The following is a 22,496-nucleotide window of genomic DNA, read 5'->3' as shown; positions in this document are numbered from 1 at the left end:
GACAAACCCACCAGAAAGGCAACCAGCAAGCCCCAGCAAGGCAGGGGAACAACCCAGAGAAGCCAAGGACCGGAAAATAGAAGCCAGATGGAAAAAACACCCGCAGGGAAACCCACCGGCCTAGCACAGACCGGGAACCCAAGCATGCCCCCAGGAAGGCAACACCAACACACGGGAAGGAGGAACCCTGAGCCCAAGACCCGCCGAGGCGGGGAAACGAACCCTGGTCCCGGGCTAGACACCTGCAACAGGGCCTGCCGCTCCAATCATTGAGCCAAACTTCACACAGCAGAGCAACTGAAGAGCCACAGCGAGGGCGAAGAGGGCACGGAGTATCGAACGGTCCTCTGAATCCTGGAAGAGCGACCACTAGTAGGGAACATTGGTGGCATGACCGGCACATCGGGCTCGACCGAATCCGGATGGGCACTGCAGATTTGAGGTGGTACTGACCCATTCCCACGGGAGGCCGAGAAAGCACAGTGCTTCAGCACTGGTGGGATATCGGCGCTGTTGGACCTGGCCTCGTGGCGTGGTTTCCCCCCGCGACACAGCTCCCCGTTAGCCCAGCTCCGTACCTAGAAACCCCTAGCTGCCCTGGCCATGTCCGACCAAACGCCCACGACCCGCATTGGCCTGTCCCCGGCCACCTTCCTAGCCTGCGCGCCCTGAACACGCAAGGCCCCATAAGCCCCCCGGCAGCCATTTCCCTTCCCGAGATCCCTGACTCCATGGGCCTAGCATGACCCCAGCCCCAGCGCAGCGTAGGCTCCAGACGCGCCAGCCCCTGTTGGGAGGGTGAGGGCTACCCTAGTGAGAGAAGACAAGGAGTTTCGGTGGCACCTCCGGCCTCCCCTGAGAGACTGGTTTCTGTCACACCTCTGGCCTTCCCCTGGGGGCCAGTTTCGATTGCACTTCTGGCCTCCCCGAGTGCTGGCTCCAGACCTGCTGGGCGTCTGGGAATTCCCGGACGCATCCTCAAAGGGATCAAAGGACCAACCTCCAGACCTCACCCATGGGCCGCCCCCAAAGCCTCGGACCTCCGCCTGTGAGGGTCCGGACATCAAAGGGCCACTGGACTATATCAAGGCCCGCCCCTGAACTAGCGGCAGTTGTATCTTGGACAAGGAAGCCCTGCTGATCTGATGACGGCTGAACTGAACCTCGTGAACTCTTGAAGCCCTGCTGACGCTGTCGCGGCTCGTTCTTGGAACTGAAACATCGGAGCACTGCTGACCTCGTCGCGGCTCGAGCTTGAATCTTGAAGACCTCTACCGAACCTTCTGAGCCCTGCTGGCGTGGTTGCGGCTCCCCCAGAACTTCCTCCAGAGCGAGCCCTGCTAACGTCGTCGCGGCTCAAGGAACACTCTAGTCCGTCTGGACTATCGACGCTACCAACCCGAGTTGAATCATCACCAAGTGAGTAGAACCTCCAGTGCGGTTACCATCATCCATATCCCCCGGCTCGAGGATTGAGAGCTGTGCGCAGGGTACGCTCCGTACTGGCCTACGACCCTAAGACTGTCCCGCTACCCCATCCCTAAAGACTTGAGACTTTCTGCGATCCCTCGATCATTGTATCTAAGAGTGATAATACTTTTTATGTGATTATAAAGAAGTTGATAACAAAACCCACGGTGTGGTGTCTGTTCGTAAGTGTGGTGTGGTCCTCGTGTGTACAATTCTCTACCTGAGGTCTTCCCCGGTGGAGATCTCTCATAAAGCTCGGCATTATTGGTGGGAGAGGTGGGTTACGGAGGAGTTGGGTAGACATAACCTGCCCTCTGGGATCGCCCCTGCTAACAGGCGCTAACTGGCGCTAACTGACGCCGACGATCCGCTGCCTGAGGAGCATCGGGGGCAACCGGAGGCCGGGCACTCGCCACTCACTGCACCTGAAGAGCGGACCCGCTGGCTCCCACTATCTGGGAGAGAGTGGGGAAGAAGTTTCCCCCCCCCATCCGAGAGGGCGAGGCAGGCGCTGGCGGCTAACACGCAGATCAAATGGGGAAGCCCAAGGGGAAAGTGGAGGAGGCTGCGAGCTCTGGGGCGGCGGATGGAACAAGACAGGCCCCTGCGGATCTGCAGCAGCTACAAACCTGTATCCTGGAAGCCATCCAGGCCACGAAGAAGGCGCTGCAGCAGGATATTGCCCAGGTGGTGACGGGACTGGAGCTTCTGCGAGCTGATCATGATAAACTGAAAGACAGAGTTAAAAGTACAGAAGACACCCTGCAGGAGATATTGCCTGAGCACAAATCCATGGAGGGACGGCTGGTGGATGCGCTCGATCGCATACAAGCACTGGAGAGGAGAGCAGAAGATGTGGATAACCGCGACAGACGCAACAACGTGCGCTTAGAGGGCCTTCCGGAACAAAACGAAGGTGATGACATGATGGGGTACCTAGAGCACTGGTTGAAGACGGAAGTAGCGCCGAGTTTCCTTACGTTGGAGCGGGCGCATCAGGTCCCAGCTCGACCCCGTAGACCGGGCCAGCAGCCCCGTCCAGTGGTGATAAAACTGTTACATTACAAGGACCGAGACTGGCTGCTGCTAAGGGCCAGGGACATGGGCCCTTTCCAAGTGGACAACAGTAGGGTAACGCTTTTCCCTGACTACACGTTTGAGACTCCGAAACTGCGCGCCTCCTTCCTGTCACTTAAGCGAGAACTACGAGCGGAAGGCATAGCATACTCGCTCCTTTTCCCGGCCAAACTCAGAGTAGTGGTGGATGAGAAGACGCTCTTCTTCCCTACATCGGCAGACGCTTGGGCATGGTGGGACACTTACAAGGCTGGTACTGATGGCGCAAAATACAGAGCCGAAGAGGAGCGGAATCGGCAACCAACCCGGAAATCGAAGAGGCTCCGTAAGCACCGACAGAGTCACAGACAGTGAGAGGAGGGCAGCATTATGTTATGTTATGTTATGTTATGTTATGTTATGTTATTTTATTTTATTTTATATAGCGCGCGGATGCCGCAGTCAAGTGGCGTCCCGGCGCTTTGGAGATTTGAGTAACACAACACATCAGAGAAGGTCAAAGAAAAGGGCCTAAACTGTAGAGAATAGGAAGGTTTTTAATGCCTTCCTAAAAGGAAGCAAGTCAGGGATGGAACGGAGAGGGGCTGGTAGGGAGTTCCAAAGGGCAGCAGCCAGCACTGAGAAAGAGCGTCCACCCATTCTAGTTTTTTTAAAACGTGGCACAATGGCAAGATTTAATCCAGCAGAGCGGAGGGCTCTGGCAGGGACATAATGAAGAATAGTCTGTGAGAGAATAGGAGGGGAGGCTAATTTAAGAATTTTAAAAGTTAAGCAGAGAGCTTTAAACTTAATTCTTTGCCCTACCGGTAGCCAATGGAGATCTTGGATAGTTCGACGAGCCGAGACAAACTTCGGGAGGCCGACTAGCATCCTGGCCGCCGCATTTTGGACCCTCTGGAGGCGGGATAGCTCGGCCTGATTTAGACCCAAAAACAGAGAGCTGGCGTAGTCCAATCTGGTAAGAACCAGGGCTTGGACTATAATCTGTCTGGTCTCCGCATCAAAAAACTTAAAAATAGGTCGAAGACACTGCAGAGTACCTAAGCATGTGCCAGCCACACGTTTAGTATGGGAAGTAATAGAGAGCTTGTCATCAAACCACACCCCGAGGTTTCTGACTTCAGTCACGGGGGTGAGAACAGGGCCTAGTTCAGAAGGCCACCATTGATCTCCCCATAACCCACTTTCCCTACCAAAAATAATGACCTCGTTTTTAGAGGCATTAAGTTGGAGTCGATTGTTCGCCATACAGCCAGCCACAGCTTTTAGAGCTGACTGAAAGGTGGGGGCATCCATGTTGGAATCGCCATTAAGTGCCACCGCCAGCTGCGTGTCATCGGCGTATGACACCAAGGAGAGACCAAAACTATGGGCAACCTCGGCCAATGGCTGAACATATAAATTAAATAAGGTAGGGCTAAGGGCCGATCCTTGGGGAACACCCTGAAGTATAGGGCGAGAAGCAGAGACAAAAGGAGGTGTAGATACTTTGAAGCCTCGATCCTTAAGAAAGGAACGAAACCACCTCTCCAACTCCTGCCTCCACCAGACGATGTAAAAGAATCTGGTGGGACACCGTATCGAAGGCGGCACTGAGATCCAATAGGATCAGTGCCGCCGTCTGACCCTGGTCCAGCAGCTTCCTGATGTGCTCCACCACAGCCAAAAGAGCAGTCTCGGTGCTATGACCCGCACGGAATCCGTTCTGGGAATTATCCAGTATATTCCCTTCCTGCAGGTGAGATGATAAAATATAATTAGCATGCGCTTCTGCTAATTTGGCTGGCCAGGGGAGAAGGGAAATGGGTCGATAGTGTTCTAGTTTAGTAGGGTCAAGGGCGGGTTTTTTAAGAATAGGAATGACCGTTGCTTGTTTCCAAGCCTTGGGAACACTGCCCGTGCTAAATTACAAGCAGTGATCGATTTGTCGGGGACTGTGAGGACTCGATCATGCGGGAGCTCGGACTTGGAGGGCCATGCCACTGGCTCGGAAACGGACCTATCAGAACTAAATGGTGCCAAGGGCCCAGTGGTGACACCGCAGACGTCGGGAGGGCTAATTGACGTTTGATAATGGAGACGATTCATGCTGACTTTGGATGATGCCTGGAGAGGACCGGAGCCAACCGATGCTGAAGGACACAATAAAGTAGGATGGATGTTCGGGAGTGATTGAGGGGGATTGTGGGGTCGGGGGGAGGGTGCCGAGAGTAGTTGGGGGGGCTCGAGGTGGGATGGTTGGGGGGGGGGATTGCTGTGTTGGGGCTGGGGAGGAAGAGTGCGACCCTGTGCGCCTGGATGCAAACTACTGCTAGCTTTCATCGGACAACATGGGACTATGGCTAGTACTGGAACTGTGAAATGTGTAACCTGGAACGTGAGGGGACTACATACGATGGCAAGGAGGCATAAAATGCACGCTTACTTGGTTCGGAGAGGGGTGCAGATTGCGCTCTTGCAGGAAACGCATTTGCCGAAGCAGGAGGGCATTGCGCTGTAAAGAAGATGGAGGGGGCAACTGTTCAATACCACATACTCTGCATTTGCAAGGGGCACGCTGGTCTAGATACGAGCGGGGACCCCTTTCCAGGTGATCAGGCACACAATAGACCCAGAGGGCAGGTTTGTGGCAGTTGAAGGGAAACTGAAGGGCAAGGACATAGTGCTATGTAGTGTGTACGCGCCCAATACTGATCAATCGTCTTTCTTCACAAAACTTTCCGGAGCACTGGCGGGGTTCTTAGCGGGCCCCATTGTTATGGGTGGGGACTTTAATTCAGTAACAGATACTGTATTGGACAGGTCCCATCCGCCTCTGGGAGCGTTCCCAGTGCACCGTCTGGTGAAGCGTAGATTCGAATGGCAAGAGAGTTGGGAGTTGCAGGACGCCTGGCGGGTGCAACACCTGACAGCGAGGGATCACTCCTATTATTCTAGCCTGCATGACCTCCATGTCCTCCTTGACACCTTCTTATGCTCCCCACAGGTGCTCCCGGCGGTGACAAACACAGAATACTTAACTTGCACACTATCTGATCATAATCCCTTGCTGCTCACCCTTAATTGGATAACTGAGACCTCACGTGTCCCATTGTGGCAACTGAGGTCGGACACACTAGATGACTTACTGTTTCGAGAAGCGCTGGGGGATAGGATCACACATTACTTTGGAGTAAACGATGGCACCGCGACATTCAGAGCGATGGAGTGGAACGCCTTTAAGAGTGTTGTTAGAGGCCACTGTATTGGGAAATATACCGGAGCGCGCAAGGCCTTACTAGATGATCTGGAGTAGGCGGAGAGAACTCTGCGGGAGGCTGACATAGCGCGCCCCAATCATCCGGAATTGCAGGAGACGGTATGCACCGTATGCACGGCCAAGGAAGCGGTGGCCGCTGAAAAGGAGCGGCTCCGCTGCTTTGATCATAACACTTATATGACAAGAGCACATGCGGAGGGGGATAAGGCGGGGACGCTACTTGCCTGGTTGGCTAACCCCACAAGGCGTAGCCACCCGATCTTAGCCATAGAGGGGGAGGATGGCCTTACGCATGACACCCAAATGGAAATACTGGAATGCTTCCGCTCGTATTATGAAACGCTCTACGAGAGCGCGCTGGAAGGGCAGGATAAAAATATCGATGCCTTTCTGGAAGGACTGCAGTTGCCGCAACTAGAACAAGAGCAGGCGGAGGCCCTGGGCAAGAATATAGAACTAGGAGAGATTAGGAGCGTGGTGAAGAATATGGCTCGTAACAAGACCCCAGGTTTGGATGGGCTGCCTATAGAATTTTACAGCAAATATATAGAACAATTGGCTCCGCGGCTCTGGGTAGTGTACAACGAGGCTAAGTCTCGGGGTAGACTGCCTGACTCCATGTGTGAAGCTTTGATGATACCGTTGTTGAGACAAGGTAGAGAGAGCAGGTACCCAGCATCCTATAGGCCACTGTCTATGCTGACGACGGACTACAAAATTCTGAGCACCATACTGGCGACCAGGTTATTGCAGCACATGTCAGAGCTGGTCCATAGTGACCAATCTGGATTTATTCCCACCTGAAACACAACTGTCAACATACGCCGACTGATACGCCTGCTGGGAGAGCCGATGCCAGACACGCAAACGCCTGTAGTACTATCGATTGACATTGAGAAAGCATTTGACAGTTTAGAATGGGAATACCTGTACAGGGTCATGCAAAGCTTTGGCCTCGGAGATGGCTACATACGCTGGACGAAAGTGCTATACGCCTCGGCGATGGCACGAGTACGGGTGGGCTCCCTCGTATCGCACCAATACCCGGTGTGCCGCGGCACTAGACAGGGGTGCTCACTTTCCCCCCTGTTATTTGCATTACTGATAGAACCCTTTGCAGCAGAAGCCAGGAAGGGACATTTTTATAAGGGCCTAGTCTATCGGGGAAGTCCACAGATTATTTCGCTGTATGCGGACGACCTCTTGTTATTCCTAGAGAATGCGAGTGAGGCGTTGGAGGGGGCAGAGAGACTCCTGGTGTTATTTGGCAGGCTATCCGGTCTAAAGGTTAATTGGTCTAAATCTTGCTTATTTCCATTACGACAGGAGGAAACGAGACCCGCCACCCGTCCACTGCTTAACTGGGAGCCTGACTGTCTGAAATATTTGGGAGTGCACATATATCATGTCAAGTCAAGTCAAGTCAAAAGATTTATATAGCGCGCTACATACCCGGAGGGTCTCAAGGCGCTTGAAGAAGGGTGGGGAGTTACTTGTCGAATATCCAAGTTTAAAGTTGCTTTCTGAATGCTAGATGGTTCTGAGTGAGACGAAGGTGAGTGGGGAGTGAGTTCCAGGTTTTAGCTGCGAGGTAGGAGAAGGATCTACCTCCCATGGTGGTTTTATTGATGCGAGGTACGGTAGCAAGGGCTTGGTTGGAGGATCGTAGCTGGCGGGAGGGGGTGTAGAAGGAAAGTCGTGTGTTGAGGCATTCGGGTCCAAGTTCGTAAAGTGCTTTGTGTGCGTGGGTTAGGAGTCGGAAAGTAATCCTCTTATTGACGGGGAGCCAGTGAAGGTTTTTCAGGTGACTAGAGATGTGGTCTTTACGCGGGATGTCTAGTATGAGTCTGGCTGATGCGTTCTGGATGCGTTGGAGTTTTTTCTGGAGTTTTGCGGTGATACCGGCGTATAGGGTGTTTCCGTAGTCCAGGCGGCTAGTAACCAATGCATGGGTGACCGTTTTTCTGGTTTCGGTGGGGATCCAGCGAAATGTTTTTTTGAGCATGCGAAGAATGTTGAAGCAAGATGATGAAACGGCGTTGACTTGTCTGTTCATAGAGAGTGAGGAGTCCAGGATGACGCCCAGGTTCCGTGCATGGTCCGTCGGGATGGGTGCTTTTCCAAGGGCCTCTGGCCACCAAGAGTCGTCCCAGGCGGAGGGGGAGGTGCCTAAGATAAGGACTTCTGTTTTGTCTGAGTTCAGTTTCAGATGGCTGTGCTTCATCCACTCGGCTACTTCTTTCATTCCTTCATGTAGGTTGGTTTTGGCGGTGTTAGGGTCTTTGGTGAGTGATAGGATCAGTTGAGTGTCATCCGCGTAGGAGATGATGTTGAGGTTGTGTTGGCGCGCGATGGTCGCGAGGGGGCTCATGTATACGTTGAAGAGGGTGGGACTGAGTGAGGACCCTTGGGGTACGCCGCAGATGACTTCAGTGGCCTCTGAGTTGAATGGTGGGAGGCGGACTCTCTGGGTTCTTCCAGTGAGGAACGAGGTGATCCATTCCAGAGCTTTTCCTTGGATTCCGATGTTTCTGAGGCGCTGTAGAAGGGTGCTATGGCAGACTGTGTCGAAGGCAGCGGAGAGGTCGAGGAGGATGAGGGCGACTGTGTCTCCATTGTCCAGAAGAGTTCGAATGTCGTCTGTTGCTGCGATGAGGGCGGTCTCCGTGCTGTGTTTGGCTCGGAAGCCGGACTGTGAGGAGTCGAGGGATCTGTTGGTTTCGAGGAAGGCGGCGAGCTGGTTGTTGACGGCTTTCTCGATGACTTTGGCCGGGAATGGAAGGAGCGAGATGGGGCGGTAGTTTTTGAGTTCGGTGGGGTCCGCTGTGGGTTTTTTCAGAAGGGCGCTAAGTTCTGCGTGTTTCCAGCTTTCCGGGAAGGTGGCGGAGTTGAGGGAGCAGTTGATGACGTCTCGGAGGTGTGGTGCTATGATGGAGTCTGCTTTGTTGAAGATGTGGTGAGGGCAGGGGTCTGTGGGGGATCCTGAGTGGATGGAGTTCATCAGGCGGATGGTGTCCTCAGTGGAGATTGGGTTCCAGTCATTAAGGATGTTCAGGGGGGGTGAAAGTCCTGCAGAAGGTTGGGTGGGTTGGTCTCCGGGTCGGTTGTCGAAGCTGTTGTGGATGTCTGCGATTTTGTTGTGGAAGAACGAAGCTAGGGAGTCGCAGAGGGCTTGAGAGGGGGTGATGTCGTTGGAGTTGGCTGAGGGGTTGGTAAATTCTTTGACGATGTTGAATAATTCCTTGCTGTTGTGGGCGTTGTTGTCTAGTCAGTCTTTGAATGCGGTTTTCTTGGCAGATCGGATTAGTTGGTGGTGTATGCGGGTTGCGTTTTTGAAGGCGTCCTTGGTGTTGGTGTTTGGGTCTTTTTTCCAGGCCTTCTCGAGGGAGCGACAGAGTTTCTTCGATTTCTTAAGATCCTCGTTGAACCAGGAGGCGTTTTTGCTGCCTAGTTTGATTTGACGTTGCTGCGGACCTGCTCGAGGGCAATGTGGGCCGCTGTATACGGGCGTTGTGGGGCAGTATGACATTTTGGGCCACCCTCCCGCTTTCGGTGATGGGACGTATATACCTGGTGAAAATGATAGCCTTGCTGTGCCTCCTTTACTACTTTTGCACACTGCCTGTGTGGATACCTAGATCCATCTTTCAACAATTGAAGTCTTTACTGATATCTTTCCTCTGGGGCACGGGCAGGCGTAGAATAGCTCTGACCACGTTGCTTCGTCCGAAAGATGAGGGAGGTCTGGCGGTCCCTGATTTCGAGCTCTATTACTTGGCAGCTCAATTGCAGATTTTCACGCAGGAGGTGGCGAGGGTGTATTGAGGGCCGGAGCACAAGAGAGAGAGGGGTACCCCCCGGCATGTGCTGGCGTTCATAGCCCTGCAGCAGAAGCTGACTATCAGAGATCTATCGCTGGAAGAGCAGACGTACAGACTCTGCTGGAACCGAGCACAGAGGCGAGCGGGGGTACGACACATGTACGCACCTAAAATACCGCTGGGTATGGTGACAGCACTTCCTCATGGCGGGGATTGGTCGCGGTTGCAGGGATGGGAGGATGCGGGGCTGCAGATGCTGGGAGATCTATATGGGGATGGGGCGCTGATCCCATACCAAACCCTGCAGGATCGTTTTGACCTCCCGAGGGGGGACTTCCTGATGCATGCGGCTATAATACGGGCGATGCAGGTACATTGGGGGGAAGGGATCCAAGAGCCCACCACATCCATGGCTTGCCAATACACCATGATGGCAGCCGGCACGTATATAGCGGTGACGTGCCTCTACTCAAGGATGCTGCGCGAGACGCTGCAACCCCTAACAGCACTGAAAACTGCATGGGAACTAGATTTACAGATAGAGATCCCTGATACTACTTGGGTGCAGATAGTGAGGCGGGCGAGGAAGAGCACGAGGAACGCACGTTTTCAGTTAATACATTTTTACGTCCTACATAGAGCCTACCTTACACCAGGGAAGATTGGGAAGTATTTTGGTGTGGTGAGCGTGGCATGCCCTAGGTGTAACACGATAGGAGCGGACCTGGGACATATGCTTCGGGACTGCACACACCTACGGGACTATTGGAGGGAGATTATTGAGACATTAAACAGTGTGACGGACAGGGAGTTACAATTCACCAAGGCGGTAAGTGTGCTGCACTGTTTCCGCATACACCCAGGAATAGGATTTCGAGCAAATTTGTAGACATGGGCCTGATCTTAGCCAAAAGAGAATTAACAAGAAATTGGAAATCGAAGAACTGTCAGACGCTCATACGATGGACTAATGAGATGCTTAAGTGGGCAGCGAGTGAAAGTACACTTAGATACCAGCTAGCCCGCCGCAGGTCGGATGACAAAGCAATGGAGGCAGCTATGGAATGGGAGATGCTAGTGCAGACTTTGCGAGACAGCACAGTGGAGGAGGAGGAGGGACTCCCTGAATTAGGCGATGAGGCCCCCATACACATACCGGGAGCACATTCTCAATAGTGCATTAGTCACTCCTGACAGTACACATACACGTATATCAACGTAGAGCTCAGGGGAAAACACTCGGGGTGGGTGGGAAGGTTGGGGGAGGAGGGAGGGGGGGATCAGGGTGGAGGGAGTTGAAGGACAGTTGGAGGCAGGGGTGGAAGGGGCGAAAAAGTTAAAAGCGGAATAAGGAACTCCTGGCAAGTAGAACAACCATATTCAAGGGATATCAAGAAGGGGGATCCACCGATTGACGCCGCCCGACCTACGGGTTGTGGGCTTAATGGCTGTGTGAAAAATATATGTGATACGAGAGTGGCGCATTAGCGTCAGCGGACCAGGAGTAATGTAAGAATATGCTGTGGACTGTGTTTTCTGCAATAAAAACGGTTTAAAAAAAAAAATTAAGGTTTATCTCCTTAGTGATAAAAATCAGCCGAAATGCATGAATATCGCTGAAAAGTCAGCGATATTCATGCATTACCGAGCTAATGCTCTTAGCCATGTTATCCACCTACCATTGGATAACATGGCTAAGAACTGCTCAGCGGCAGGTGTTAGCTTTTGGAGATATTCGCGCTTAGCACGAATATCTCCAAAAGTTGGTAATAGGAGATAGCGATGTTAGCGACTGTTTCCAGTCGCTAACATCTTGGCACGCCCACTTTGCATGTCATTAGGGATAAATATCACTGACATGCAAAGCGGGGCCCAAGATTGTCGCTATCTTCTACTAGCTGTCGCTAACTGGTGTTAGCGACAGCTAGGTAATAGGGAGATAATTTTATCTCCGCTTTCTTGGCTTTTAAAGCCAAAAAAGCGGAGATAAACCCCCTTGATAATATGCCCCCTGGTAACTAATTCGGCCTTTGCTGTTTTTGCAGTGCATTGCTTTCACTTTTACAATGCTCCCGCTTATACATAGTCATCAAAAATAACCTGCGTCGCAAGAGGCTGGGTAGTAGCCTCATATATACTTTCATTTTTCCTCATAAAGGCAAGTGGGCTCTACTGGCTTCCTGGAGGCGAGTCTCTTAAAGGGCACTAAATGAGGTTCTAAAGTTCTCCAAATGTCACTGGACTACAGATCAGCTGTAATTACACGTCACAGGACTGAGGTGCATTATTAGAGCTCTCTGAGTTTTCTGTACAAAACTGCTTCAAAGCCCCAGTGGCACGCATTGACATCACTGTGTATGGGGTCTCAGGAATGGAACAGCAGATGTACTGGAGGCCAAACATTAGAGTGTTTTGGTTAATCTGGGTGGGTCCCACTTCTGGGATTAAGGCACTGGCCTGTGTTCAATATCATCATTGAGATAGGAATGGGTGTTGCACCACATGAACGCGATGCACTGGCTGAGCGGTGTATTGTATTATAAGTGCATTTATATCGCACTTACTACCCCATACAAAGCATTTAAGTGCTTTATGCTGAGCAGCACATTGCTCAGTGGTTAATCCTGTGGTTGTAGATTGTTGTTGATTATTGGGATTACGTTGTAATTAAAGAAATCCTTGAGCCAGGTATATATAGCACGCTGGATTTAATAAAGCTTAGTTCCAAGTTAAGTTTCAAGTAGGTAAGTAAAAGATGACAAAGCCCCACCAGGAGTAGCCTCCCTGCTGCTCAGCCTGCATCCACCAACTGCCACTCATCCCATCTCCAGACCCCAAGACTTGCATGACATCACACACATCCAACATTCCAAACATCATCAAGCAGACCAGCACTCATTCTGGCTGAGCAGTAGGGAAGAGAAATGTAGGGAAGAGGAATGGCAACACATAAGTTATAACAGATTAGTCTTGTGCTCTCAAGGAAATCTTTTTATGTATTTGCTGCAGTTTCTGTGGGGCAGATTAGACAAACAGGGGTTAGATGTTTTAGAGTAGTTGGGGCCAGGGCCGTTTCTACCATTAGGCAAGCCTAGGCGGCCGCCTAGGGTGGCAAAAGGGGGAGGGCGGCAAAAAAACAAATGCGTGGGAGGGGGCACTTTACGAACCATTGCATTTAAGCTGTTGCCTGCAATTGGAAATGTGTATCATGCGTTGGGCCAGTCGATAGACACTTCGGAAGTAAACTGAGGAAAAACCAGCAGACAAGCAGATGGAATTAGGAGGTACAAGTCAGTAAATGCGCGCCTATTTATAGTACAATAGCACAATAATTGGTTGTTGTGCCTCTTTTCTTGTGAGTCCATTGGCCTCTGTGTCCACTGGCATGAAACATACAAATTTGCCTTTTTCTTTCTCACTTTTCCAAACTAATTAGATACGCTGGCCTGGGTAATCGTACATAAGAAGCAGGGTCGCACTGGCCTATTGGCCAATCTGGCAGCTCATGAAAGCATTAGCACTTTAAAGAAGGCATTGCTCCTTCAAGGGTCCTTAACGCTTTCAGAAGGACATGGAAAGGGGATGCTCCTGTGTCACTGACATTTCACGTTTAAGCATTGCATGGCCTCATTTCTCACCTAGCCCCGGGGACACTCAAGAAGCCAAAGCACCCTTCTTGCGCAAGTACCTTCCAAACACCCTGTCCTCTGCCCATTGAAGACGCGCCATTTGCCCATGACTTCCTGGGAGGAGCCACACCCCTTGCGTGTAATGCATTATACACGTCACTACAGAGATTGGGTTGAGGAAGCTTGATGGTCCTGGGGCGTCTTCCTTATTATGAGTTCTTCGGAAGTACCGTCATCAGAAGAGATGCGCACGCTTGCAGTACTCGAAGAAATACGGTCATTCTGAACTTCAGAGTTATTTCTGATGAAAAAAACTGGGAGATAAAACCTGGTTAGATTTCCACGGAGGACGAGGTGACCAAGAAAATGACCAACCTCGCAATCTCCAAAATGGGTGTAAATATGGCACTGGAGTTTCTTCCTTTGGTGAAGTTTTGTTCTTCACTGGCGGTATTACTGCATTGAAATGACCTGCAACTTGTAATGAGGACCTAAGCAGTAAGCACTCCGAGTTCAGCACAGAAGAAACATTTTCAAGCAAGCATCAGTTTTAGAACATTGTATTTCAGTACGTCACGTATTTGTGTTTCGTTTCCAGGGTCAAGGGAGTTGTGCTGCAGAATGTATTTACCCCATGTTCCTAATCCAAACCATAGTGTCACATGATGATTAAATGGATTGCGTTTCTAGACTATTCTTTTGTATTCTTTCCTTTTGAATAATAATTTGAGTCATTGAAGTCACTGCAGCTCACAAGTGTTCACACGTTTTCATGGCCTGTTAGCAAGCCAAAGGGCAGGCAGGGCGGGATGCATGGGCACCCAGCGCATGCTTTGGGACTAGACTTTGTGTCACGCACGCCATTAAACAATCTCACCAGGTGTCCAAATCACGTATTTTGTATTCTCATGTGTGCAAAGCTCCAACGAGTTCGTTAAACTCAAACAATTTATAACTGAAGACAACTCTGAGTAGTGAGAACGGAGACCACCAGAACCCCAGTAAATATATCCAAGTCTTTTTTGCAGTTGCAGTTTTATAGAGCGCAAATTTGGTTCAAGAGCATTACAGCATTTTACAAGAGCACCAGAGATTACATTACACAAGGTTGGATTCATTTTTTAAAGGTAGTGGAGAGCTCTGCCCGTTAGGAGACATCTCATGACTATGCACATCACATGAAGGTGAGTGAGAGGCAGCTCCATCGGGGGCTGCACAAATGTCTGCCCTAACAGCGCTGTGGGCTGGGCTGGAGATGGGAGAGGTACGTGGGCAAACAGGTGTTTGACAACAAGCACAATGCAATGTATGTATCAACGGATGGGATGGTATAGACAGTATGCATGAAAGTAACAATGTGACCGCGGTACCCTGCTGCGAAGGCCCGTCTCCTCTGCTGTTGTCAACCCGCTCTCTCCCCTTTGATGTACAACATTGTTTGTCAGTCACAGATCATCAGCCAGGCCTTCAGGGCAGGTAGCAGGCAGCAGGGGTCTGACGACGTCACTGAACTTCATATTGTTTTCAGTTCTACCAAAGATGACCCCGGGTCAACCGGTACAGACAGCTACGTCAGATAGAGGAACATAATTCCCTGGGAAGGTGTTTCATATATTGTTCTCATAAGACTAATTTGGGAGTGTTTAAGAATGCGGTATAGAAAACAGTCTTTGTAAAGCGAGGAAAGTTTTGTAAGGGTGGAGGTATGCAGAGCGTGGGCTTAGACCATCTAAGACGTATGACCAGCTAAGTGTTGGACCGTGTTCGAGCGTGGCACGAAGTGGACCTGGCGAGGTGGGAGAATGAGTGAAAGGTGTAGTATGCGAGATGGAATCTTTAATACGGATTTGACAGTCCAGATTAGATAGAGAGGCACTAAAGTAGGCCCCTGTTCCCCAACACCTGGATGACAGGGGGAGAGAGTGATGGTAGTAAAAGGGAGGGGGCGTCATTTTTCAATTATCGCCTAGGGTGGCAAAATACCTACAAACGGCCCTGGTTGGGGCTATGTAAATTCAAGTGAATGACTGGTGGTCTTAACAGCTATGTCCTCTAACATTATTATCATCACAAAGTTGCTATATCTTTTGCGTGCAGCCAAAAACTCTCAGGGCCTCATCTATAAGAAAATTATGCAGCGCGGCGCTGCAAGCCATTTAGCTGTGCCATGCTGCATCATCTTCAAAGCACAGGGATTCATCGTATTAACTATAATCCGACGCATCCCTTTGCTTTCCTCTGTGTGGGTGTACAATTGGCTGCCATGCGCCAGCACACGCACCCTTGCGTCGTTTTGCAAGGGGGTCTGTGCTGCAGGAATAATTGGGTTTGTGCAGGAAGGGTAATGAAACTGTTATCGGATGGATGCACAGCGGTATTTTATTAAGAGGTAAACGCTCATCTGTTAAGTAGTGTTTATGGTTGTTTTTATGGTGCTCTGCAAGGTGACGTCGAGGGCCCAACGACGTCAATCAAAATACTTTAGAACGTGAGACTAGAGGATCTCTAGTCTCATCCCTTTGCTGGCACACACTTGGTTGTCTTTCCTTGGGTCAAAAAAAGACTTTCATTCAATGTTTCTTATTGTGTGTCTTTTAATTTTGCTTCAAGATTGAATTCCTGATTTGCGACATTGTTTCTTATGTCTTCAAAATCATTATCAACAATATTGAATTCAGGCAATGTCTTTCAAACGTGTCCAATGCATTTCGGGCATTTTTAACATGCCCTTCATCAGGGAATTGACACTCTCCGTCGGTACACCGAGCGTCCCTCTGAGCAATCTGGGGGGGCAAATATTGTTGATAATGATTTTTTTTGACCCAAGGAAAGACAACCAAGTTTGTGCAGGAAGGGACACCTATCTGCACAAAACCTATAATTAATGGCATTTTCTTTTTTCTTTGTGTGCTGTAGAATTTAGCACGCCTAGAAGGAGGAAAAAATAAGGAGAAATAAAATAATTTCTATGCTTCCCCTGGGGAAGCATAGGATTCTGACACATTCCCAATTTTACAAAATGTTGTAAATTAGGGAATGCATCAAGTTCCATGGATGTTGTGTGGGACCACCCACAGTGACACCCATGGAATGAATCTTTCATGGAGAGTAATGCTTGAAAGGTGCCCATATTTACATAGCCATGAAAGTTCATGCAGGTGACTTTGCGTCACCTTGTAAATCTGGGCAAGCCTCTTGCGCTGGCGATGCGTCAAAAACAGTGACGCACCGGCAGACCAATGGGCTTGTAAATAAGCCCCTCAATATTTCCTTGTCTATTTGTACAGTCATTTCTTTACACTTGCAAACCTTGAGATGATCAGATGTCCTTGCAGAAGCGGTGGTCTACAGGGCTCCTAGCAGTGGACAAACAGTTTCTTGTGTATAGTGGCTTTTACAAACACCTAATATAGCACTATCTCACATGCAATTAAGTCATTTCCTTCTACAGTTTGGCATCCTTCATTTGCATGCTATCTCAAAAATCTTCCCCTGTATTCATAAAACCATGGATGAAAAAATGACCTAAACTTCGAATTGTCACCCCTCCTTGTTTTCTTTCGAATTGCCCTCTCTTCACTCTCCATCTTCTGCATGACTCCTCTCTCGAAGTACAGCCTATTCTAAGTCTCAAGCCTGTCTGCCTTAATCTCTATCATTGTAAAATACCTACACCTCATTTCATAGATCAGAACCTCTCCTCCTTTGAAATCATTCCCCTTGCAATCTAAAAATACCTAATCTCGTCTAGCCGATCTGTTATTTTTTTTTTTATTTCATCGGATTTTATTACAAGATTTTGTAGGTACAGTACAGATATGGTGAAGGCAATATTGTTGTCGGTGTACGCCAGTGGGGTTACAATTGGCGTCACTCGTTCCGGCTTGCTCATGTAGGCGACTGGTAGAAAATGTCATAGGCTAGGCATACTGCGACTTGGCCTTGTTTGTGTATTGCCCTCCTAGGAAGGAAAAGAAAAAGTGGGAAAGAAGAGATAGAGTTGTGGTCGATGCTATTGGCGTCTCTTGCTAAGTGCCATCATGCTGGAGTACACCTATGTGTGTGTGGGGAGTGTGTTGGGGTGGTGATCCCTGTAAATTGCCTACGGAGGCTTGCGTGATGCCAGGTAGTTGTCCAGGGCATGCCACATCTCTCCCTTCGCGGTAGAGTTGGGTGTGTGCTTTGATGTTATGTTATCAGCTCCTCTGAGGAAGCTGATCCAATTAAACCAACTCTTGAAGGATGCTTTCCCCGTGTCTTTCCAGTTTGCTAGGATTGTCTTGATTGCTGCTGTGAGTAGGATGACTATTAGCTCGCTGTCATTCTTAGATTGAGTTTCTTGGGCCATGAAGGCCGCGACTACCCCTGCGAAGTCTTTTTGCAGTGGGAATCCCATTGTGCTATTTGTGAAGTCTCTTTTTTTGTTCCAGAATGTTTTGACTTTGGGACAGTGAAAGAGAAGATGAGCAAGGTCACCTTTATGTTTGTGGCAGTTCCAGCATAGGTCGTTGTCTCGGATCCCTACGGCCGCTAGTTTGGCCGGGGTCCAGTATGCTTTGCGTAGGAGCCAGTATTTTGTCTGTGCTAGGATTGGGTGACTTTGTTTGTGCTTGCTGAGTTCCACAGGTGAGTTTTTTTCTTATCATTGAAACACCTATTTTGTTGGCCTTCCCAATACTCTAGTGTCTTGACGTTTAGCTTTGTAGAAGTTGGGCTTAGTAGTTTGTAAAGGTGCGATGTTTGGTGGCTAATTTTGTTTAGGTTAGACGTTTATTGTAGGATTGATGGGGTTATTTTGTTTAGATCTGCCTTGGTGAGTGCCAACCTTATTTTTAGGAATCTGTAGAAATCTATGTCTGGTAGATTGTGGAGAGATTTAAGGGTGTCAAATGTGAGTGGTGTGCCTAATTTTTCCAGTTGGCTGGGGGTGGAGATGCCTCGTTCGTACCAAGAGCTCATGTTTAGTGTCTTGTCCTTGTATTTTATTTTTGTGTTGAACCAAATGGATTCCCACCTTGTATTGTTAATGCTATTCTCCATTTTCTTGTCTACTTTAAGAAGAGCGTTCTTAGTGTTTTTAAAAATGGTGCTGTTGGCTTCAGGGTGTCTGTTGGCTGAGAGTAGGGCTAGGGGTTCGAGACCATTTAGGATTGCTCTTTCTAGCGGTAGCCAAGCCGGTGTGAAATCATTTCCCTTGCAATCTAAAAATACCTAATCTCGTCTAGCCGATCTGTTATTTCTACCAACTATTTGGTCACAGAGTTTGAGTGCCTGGAAGCACTGAAGAATGGGTGTGCAGTGTGTTGACAGAGTTAAGGATGCTCAGCGCTCACCTTAGTGCACATTATGTACCTCTGCAGCCTAAGTATACCTATCTGTATGTGTGGTTAATATTCATCTTTGTGTACTCAGCAATTACTTTAAGTACTGACCTTTGAGCAGTTGGTTCTCTCCTCTGTGCAAGCAGTACTGACACTCTGACTCAGCACGTACCACTTTATATTTGGCAAAGCGTGTGCCTGAAAAAGGATTCCAAGCGGAGTGGTGTTTGCTGTGGTGCTAACTGTGCATGTGAAATTCTGATTTACGCACACTTGAAAAAGTTCCATGGTGCGCGAATTCGAATTTTACACTATTTGTCAAGAACATCCTCACCAGCTTGTACCTCCCGAAAACGTAATTGCAAACAACAATTTGCACATGGAAAATACCACTTGACTTAGAACCTCAAGTCAGCCTCAAACAGTTTGCAACTATACTAGAAAGTGAATACGCCCAGTAGTTGTAACTAGGGCCTTAGTTCTCACGTTAAGGTCAGTTCAGCACTGGCTGCTTAATAGCATCTCTACCATTGACTCTTGCATGAGCAGTTACATCTGTACTTTCAGCATTCACATCTGTGTAAGCAGATGTCACATGTTTCCTCTCAGAGTGCCCCTCTATTTGATCAGCACTCTATCAAACATCAGGGTGCAATACCACACACTAAGTACTCAAATCAGTGAGGTCAATACTCATCTCTTTACATTCAGTACCCACTGCTGTGAATTTAGAACTCACCTCTGTGAGTCCCTAGAACCAGGTGGTGCTCATGATGCTGTTGTTGAACCTCTTCCGACACAGGCAAGGAGAAGCTGCTCCAGCCCAGTGGGGGGTCGTTGTCAGAGACAGTGGAGAGTGCACGAAATAGTGATGGGATGGGGGCTGGAAGATCTTCAACAGAGCTGCGTGAGGCCGGATGAGTGTCCACTCTACCCCTCTCCTTACAGAGGCCTGGCCAGTGTGGGGGAAAAGAAAAAACAAGAATAGACATTGGCAAAGCGAACAGGCATTGCCTTTTTTTTATTACTGCTAGCAAACACCCAACATCAGTCACACACCTGCTAGGCCAGCCTTCCTTTTACACATGGACACACCACTGGAGAACACAAAACATACCCTTAAACATGTAAACACTTGAGTAAATAATGGTGGTGGTAATAGTTGTGATGGCTATGATGTGGTTGTAGTAGTGGTGATAGTGCTTGTAATAGAAGTGATGATTGTGGCAGTTGAAGTGGTGGTGGCAGCAGTAGTAGTAGTGATGCCTAAAGTGTCAGTCGTTGAGATGTTGGTGATAGTTTTAGTGGCACTGGTGAAATTGGTAGTGGTGGTGGTGTAGTGGTGATAGTGGTAGCAATAATGTTTGTGAAAATGGTGGTTATGATAACAGCTGTGATAGAGGTGGTGGAAGTGATGATAGTGACGGCGATAGTGAAAGTGATGTTGGTGATATTGGTTCCAATGATGGCATTAGTAATAACATTTACAGTGACAATGATAGTAACGGTTGTGTAATGATGTAGAAATTGTGGCAGCAATAATGGTGATGGTGCTGTGGTAGTGGTGGTGCAGATAATGGTGGTGGTAGTCGTGGTGGGCATGATGGTGGTGTTAATAGTAATATGCTAATAGTGGTTGTAGCAATGGTGGTGGAGTGGTAGAGGGAACTCTGGCATGATAATGATGGTGATTGTACTGGCACTGGCAATGATGGGGTTGGTTCTAATATTGGTGATGGATATAATGGCTGTCATGGTGGTAGTAATGGCAGTTGTGGTTATTTTTATAACAGTAATGCTGATGTTGGTAGTAGTGGTGATAATGTTGAGTATAAATAATGTAAAAAAAATTGCGGTGGTTCTAATTAGAACAGGAGTAAAGATGGAGGTAATGGTGGTGGTGGTAATGGTGTGGTAATGGTTGAGTCAATGATTATGGTGGTAATGGTGGTTGTAATAGTCAGGGCCACTGGAATTATGCATCAGGAGAAGGCTAAATAATGGGGCCGGTTTTAGTCATTTATACAGCCAGAAAAGGCAAATTATGCGGAAAAATGCAGCACATTTTATAATAGTATTACTTCATTATTTAGTCATTGTTAAACTTGGTAACACTGGCTGAGCATTGGTTGCACTCACTAGCACCAGTTTAACACCCACATTTAGTAATAAACAACAAAAAGGTGACCCGTCCAGTTTTGCCAACGGCCTTCCAGTGTGCTGCAAGACTTGTCGCTCCATATTTAGTACCTTTTGAACCATTTGAGCCAGAAACAAAAAAATATTTTTGTTAAAATCTGCAGATTGAGCGGCAAATGACAGATTATGTGACAAATGCAGTAAATCTATAATTATGCGAAAACCGCTGCGGTCATACAATCACATAATTCCAGTGACCCTGGTAATAGTGGAGGTGGTGGCAAGTGGTAATGAGCAGATGGTATTGGTGGTAATAATTGTAGTGTAGAAATGGTGGCATTTGTGGTGCTTGTGGTAATAGCGCTAGTGGGAATTGGGGAGGTTGTACTCGTGGTGATATTGGTGGTAGTGGTAATGGTAGTGATAGTTATGTTCTGGATGTGGTAATGGTGGTCGCAGTAGTAATTGTTGCGGTGGTAATAGTTGTAGTAATGGTGGTGGTGGCAATGCTTGTGGTGGTAATGGTAGTGGTGTGGTAGTAATGGTAGTGGTAATGATGGTAATATTGGTAGCAGTGTTAATGATGGTAGTGTAATAGTGATGGTAGTAATGGTGGCGGTATTGGTAATAATGGTGGTAATATTGGTGGTGGTGATACTAGTGGTGGTAATGGTGGATATGATGTTGGTCATAATGGCGGTGGTAGAGGTGGTAATGGTGGTGATAATATTCAAAGTGGTAATGGTTAATGGTAATGTTGGTGACTAAAATTGTGGTGACTGGGCAGTCGCACACTGGTCATAGGTATGTCTCAGTCCTTTCCCGGACATCATGGTAAATGAAGATCAATGTAGATGTTAACTTACAGTTTTTCTTGTCGTCGCTCAAGTGTTGAGGCACAGCCAGTGATGTTAGCTCCTGTCACCAGTGTTTAGTTCTTTTGAACTCTTCAGAAGGGCAAAGTGTCTCTTGAGGGGAACATGACTCCCTGCTTTCTGTTTGTGGATAAGTGCCAAGCAGCTCCCAGATGCAGACGCATGGCTTTGGAAGCCGATCACCAACCTTCCTAAGGGACAGGAGCTTGTATACATTGCCAGGGAGTAGAGTCACATACTGGTCACAGGTTTATCTTAGTTCTCCCCAGGCCATCATGGTAAATGAAATCAAGGTAGTCCACAACTTACAGTTGTTTCTTGTGGTCGCTGGGCAGTTGAACCACAGTCTGTGCTTCTAGACCTTGACACCAGTGTTCCATTCTTCTGAACTCTTCTGAAGGGCAAACAGTGTATTGGGCGACTATGACCTGCTGTTTAGATTCTGGGGATAATTGCCAAGCAGCTCCCAGGTACGGACATTTTGCTCTGGAAACCTTTCACCACCTGCCCCAATGGGACAAGAGCTAGTATACACATTGCTGACACTGAGTCACACACTGGTTGCACATGTGTTCCAGTTTCCCCTGTGTATCATGGTAAATGCAATTCAAGGTAGTTCATAATTTGCAGTTTTTGTTGCGGCAGCTTGAGTGTTGAAGCTAGGCTTGTGCTACTAGCCCTTGACACAAGTACTGGTAATGACAATGGTGGGCGTAATATGGGTGTCTGTGGTAATGGCGGAGAAAATGATGGTGGTGGTAATGGGGAAGGTAATGGTGCTAATGGTGATGTCATTTTGATAATCAGTGTGGTTCAGGTAATGGTGGTTTTAATGGTAGTTGTAATAGTAATAGTGGTGGTACCTGTATTGTGGTGGTGGTGGTGATAATATTGGTGGGCCTCGT

General features: G+C 48.6%; 1 protein-coding gene across 1 annotated transcript in view; it reads right to left on the bottom strand.

The window, feature by feature from the left end:
• The window catches only part of LOC147664958 (twisted gastrulation protein homolog 1-A-like), a 69,200-nt gene that overhangs the window by 3,671 nt on the left and 43,033 nt on the right, over positions 1 to 22,496 (bottom strand). Inside the window, exon 4 of the mRNA XM_086949860.1 lies at positions 19,317 to 19,529. Within this exon, the coding sequence (XP_086805986.1) occupies positions 19,317 to 19,529 (213 nt within the window). The remainder of the gene's footprint in view (positions 1 to 19,316; positions 19,530 to 22,496) is intronic.

Source organism: Lissotriton vulgaris, unplaced genomic scaffold, assembly GCF_964263255.1.
Source record: "Lissotriton vulgaris unplaced genomic scaffold, aLisVul1.2 SCAFFOLD_2301, whole genome shotgun sequence".
In the NCBI taxonomy this organism is placed as follows: domain Eukaryota; kingdom Metazoa; phylum Chordata; class Amphibia; order Caudata; family Salamandridae; genus Lissotriton; species Lissotriton vulgaris.
The sequence above is the reverse complement of the archived record's forward strand: the minus strand, read 5'-3'. Positions and strand labels throughout refer to the sequence as shown.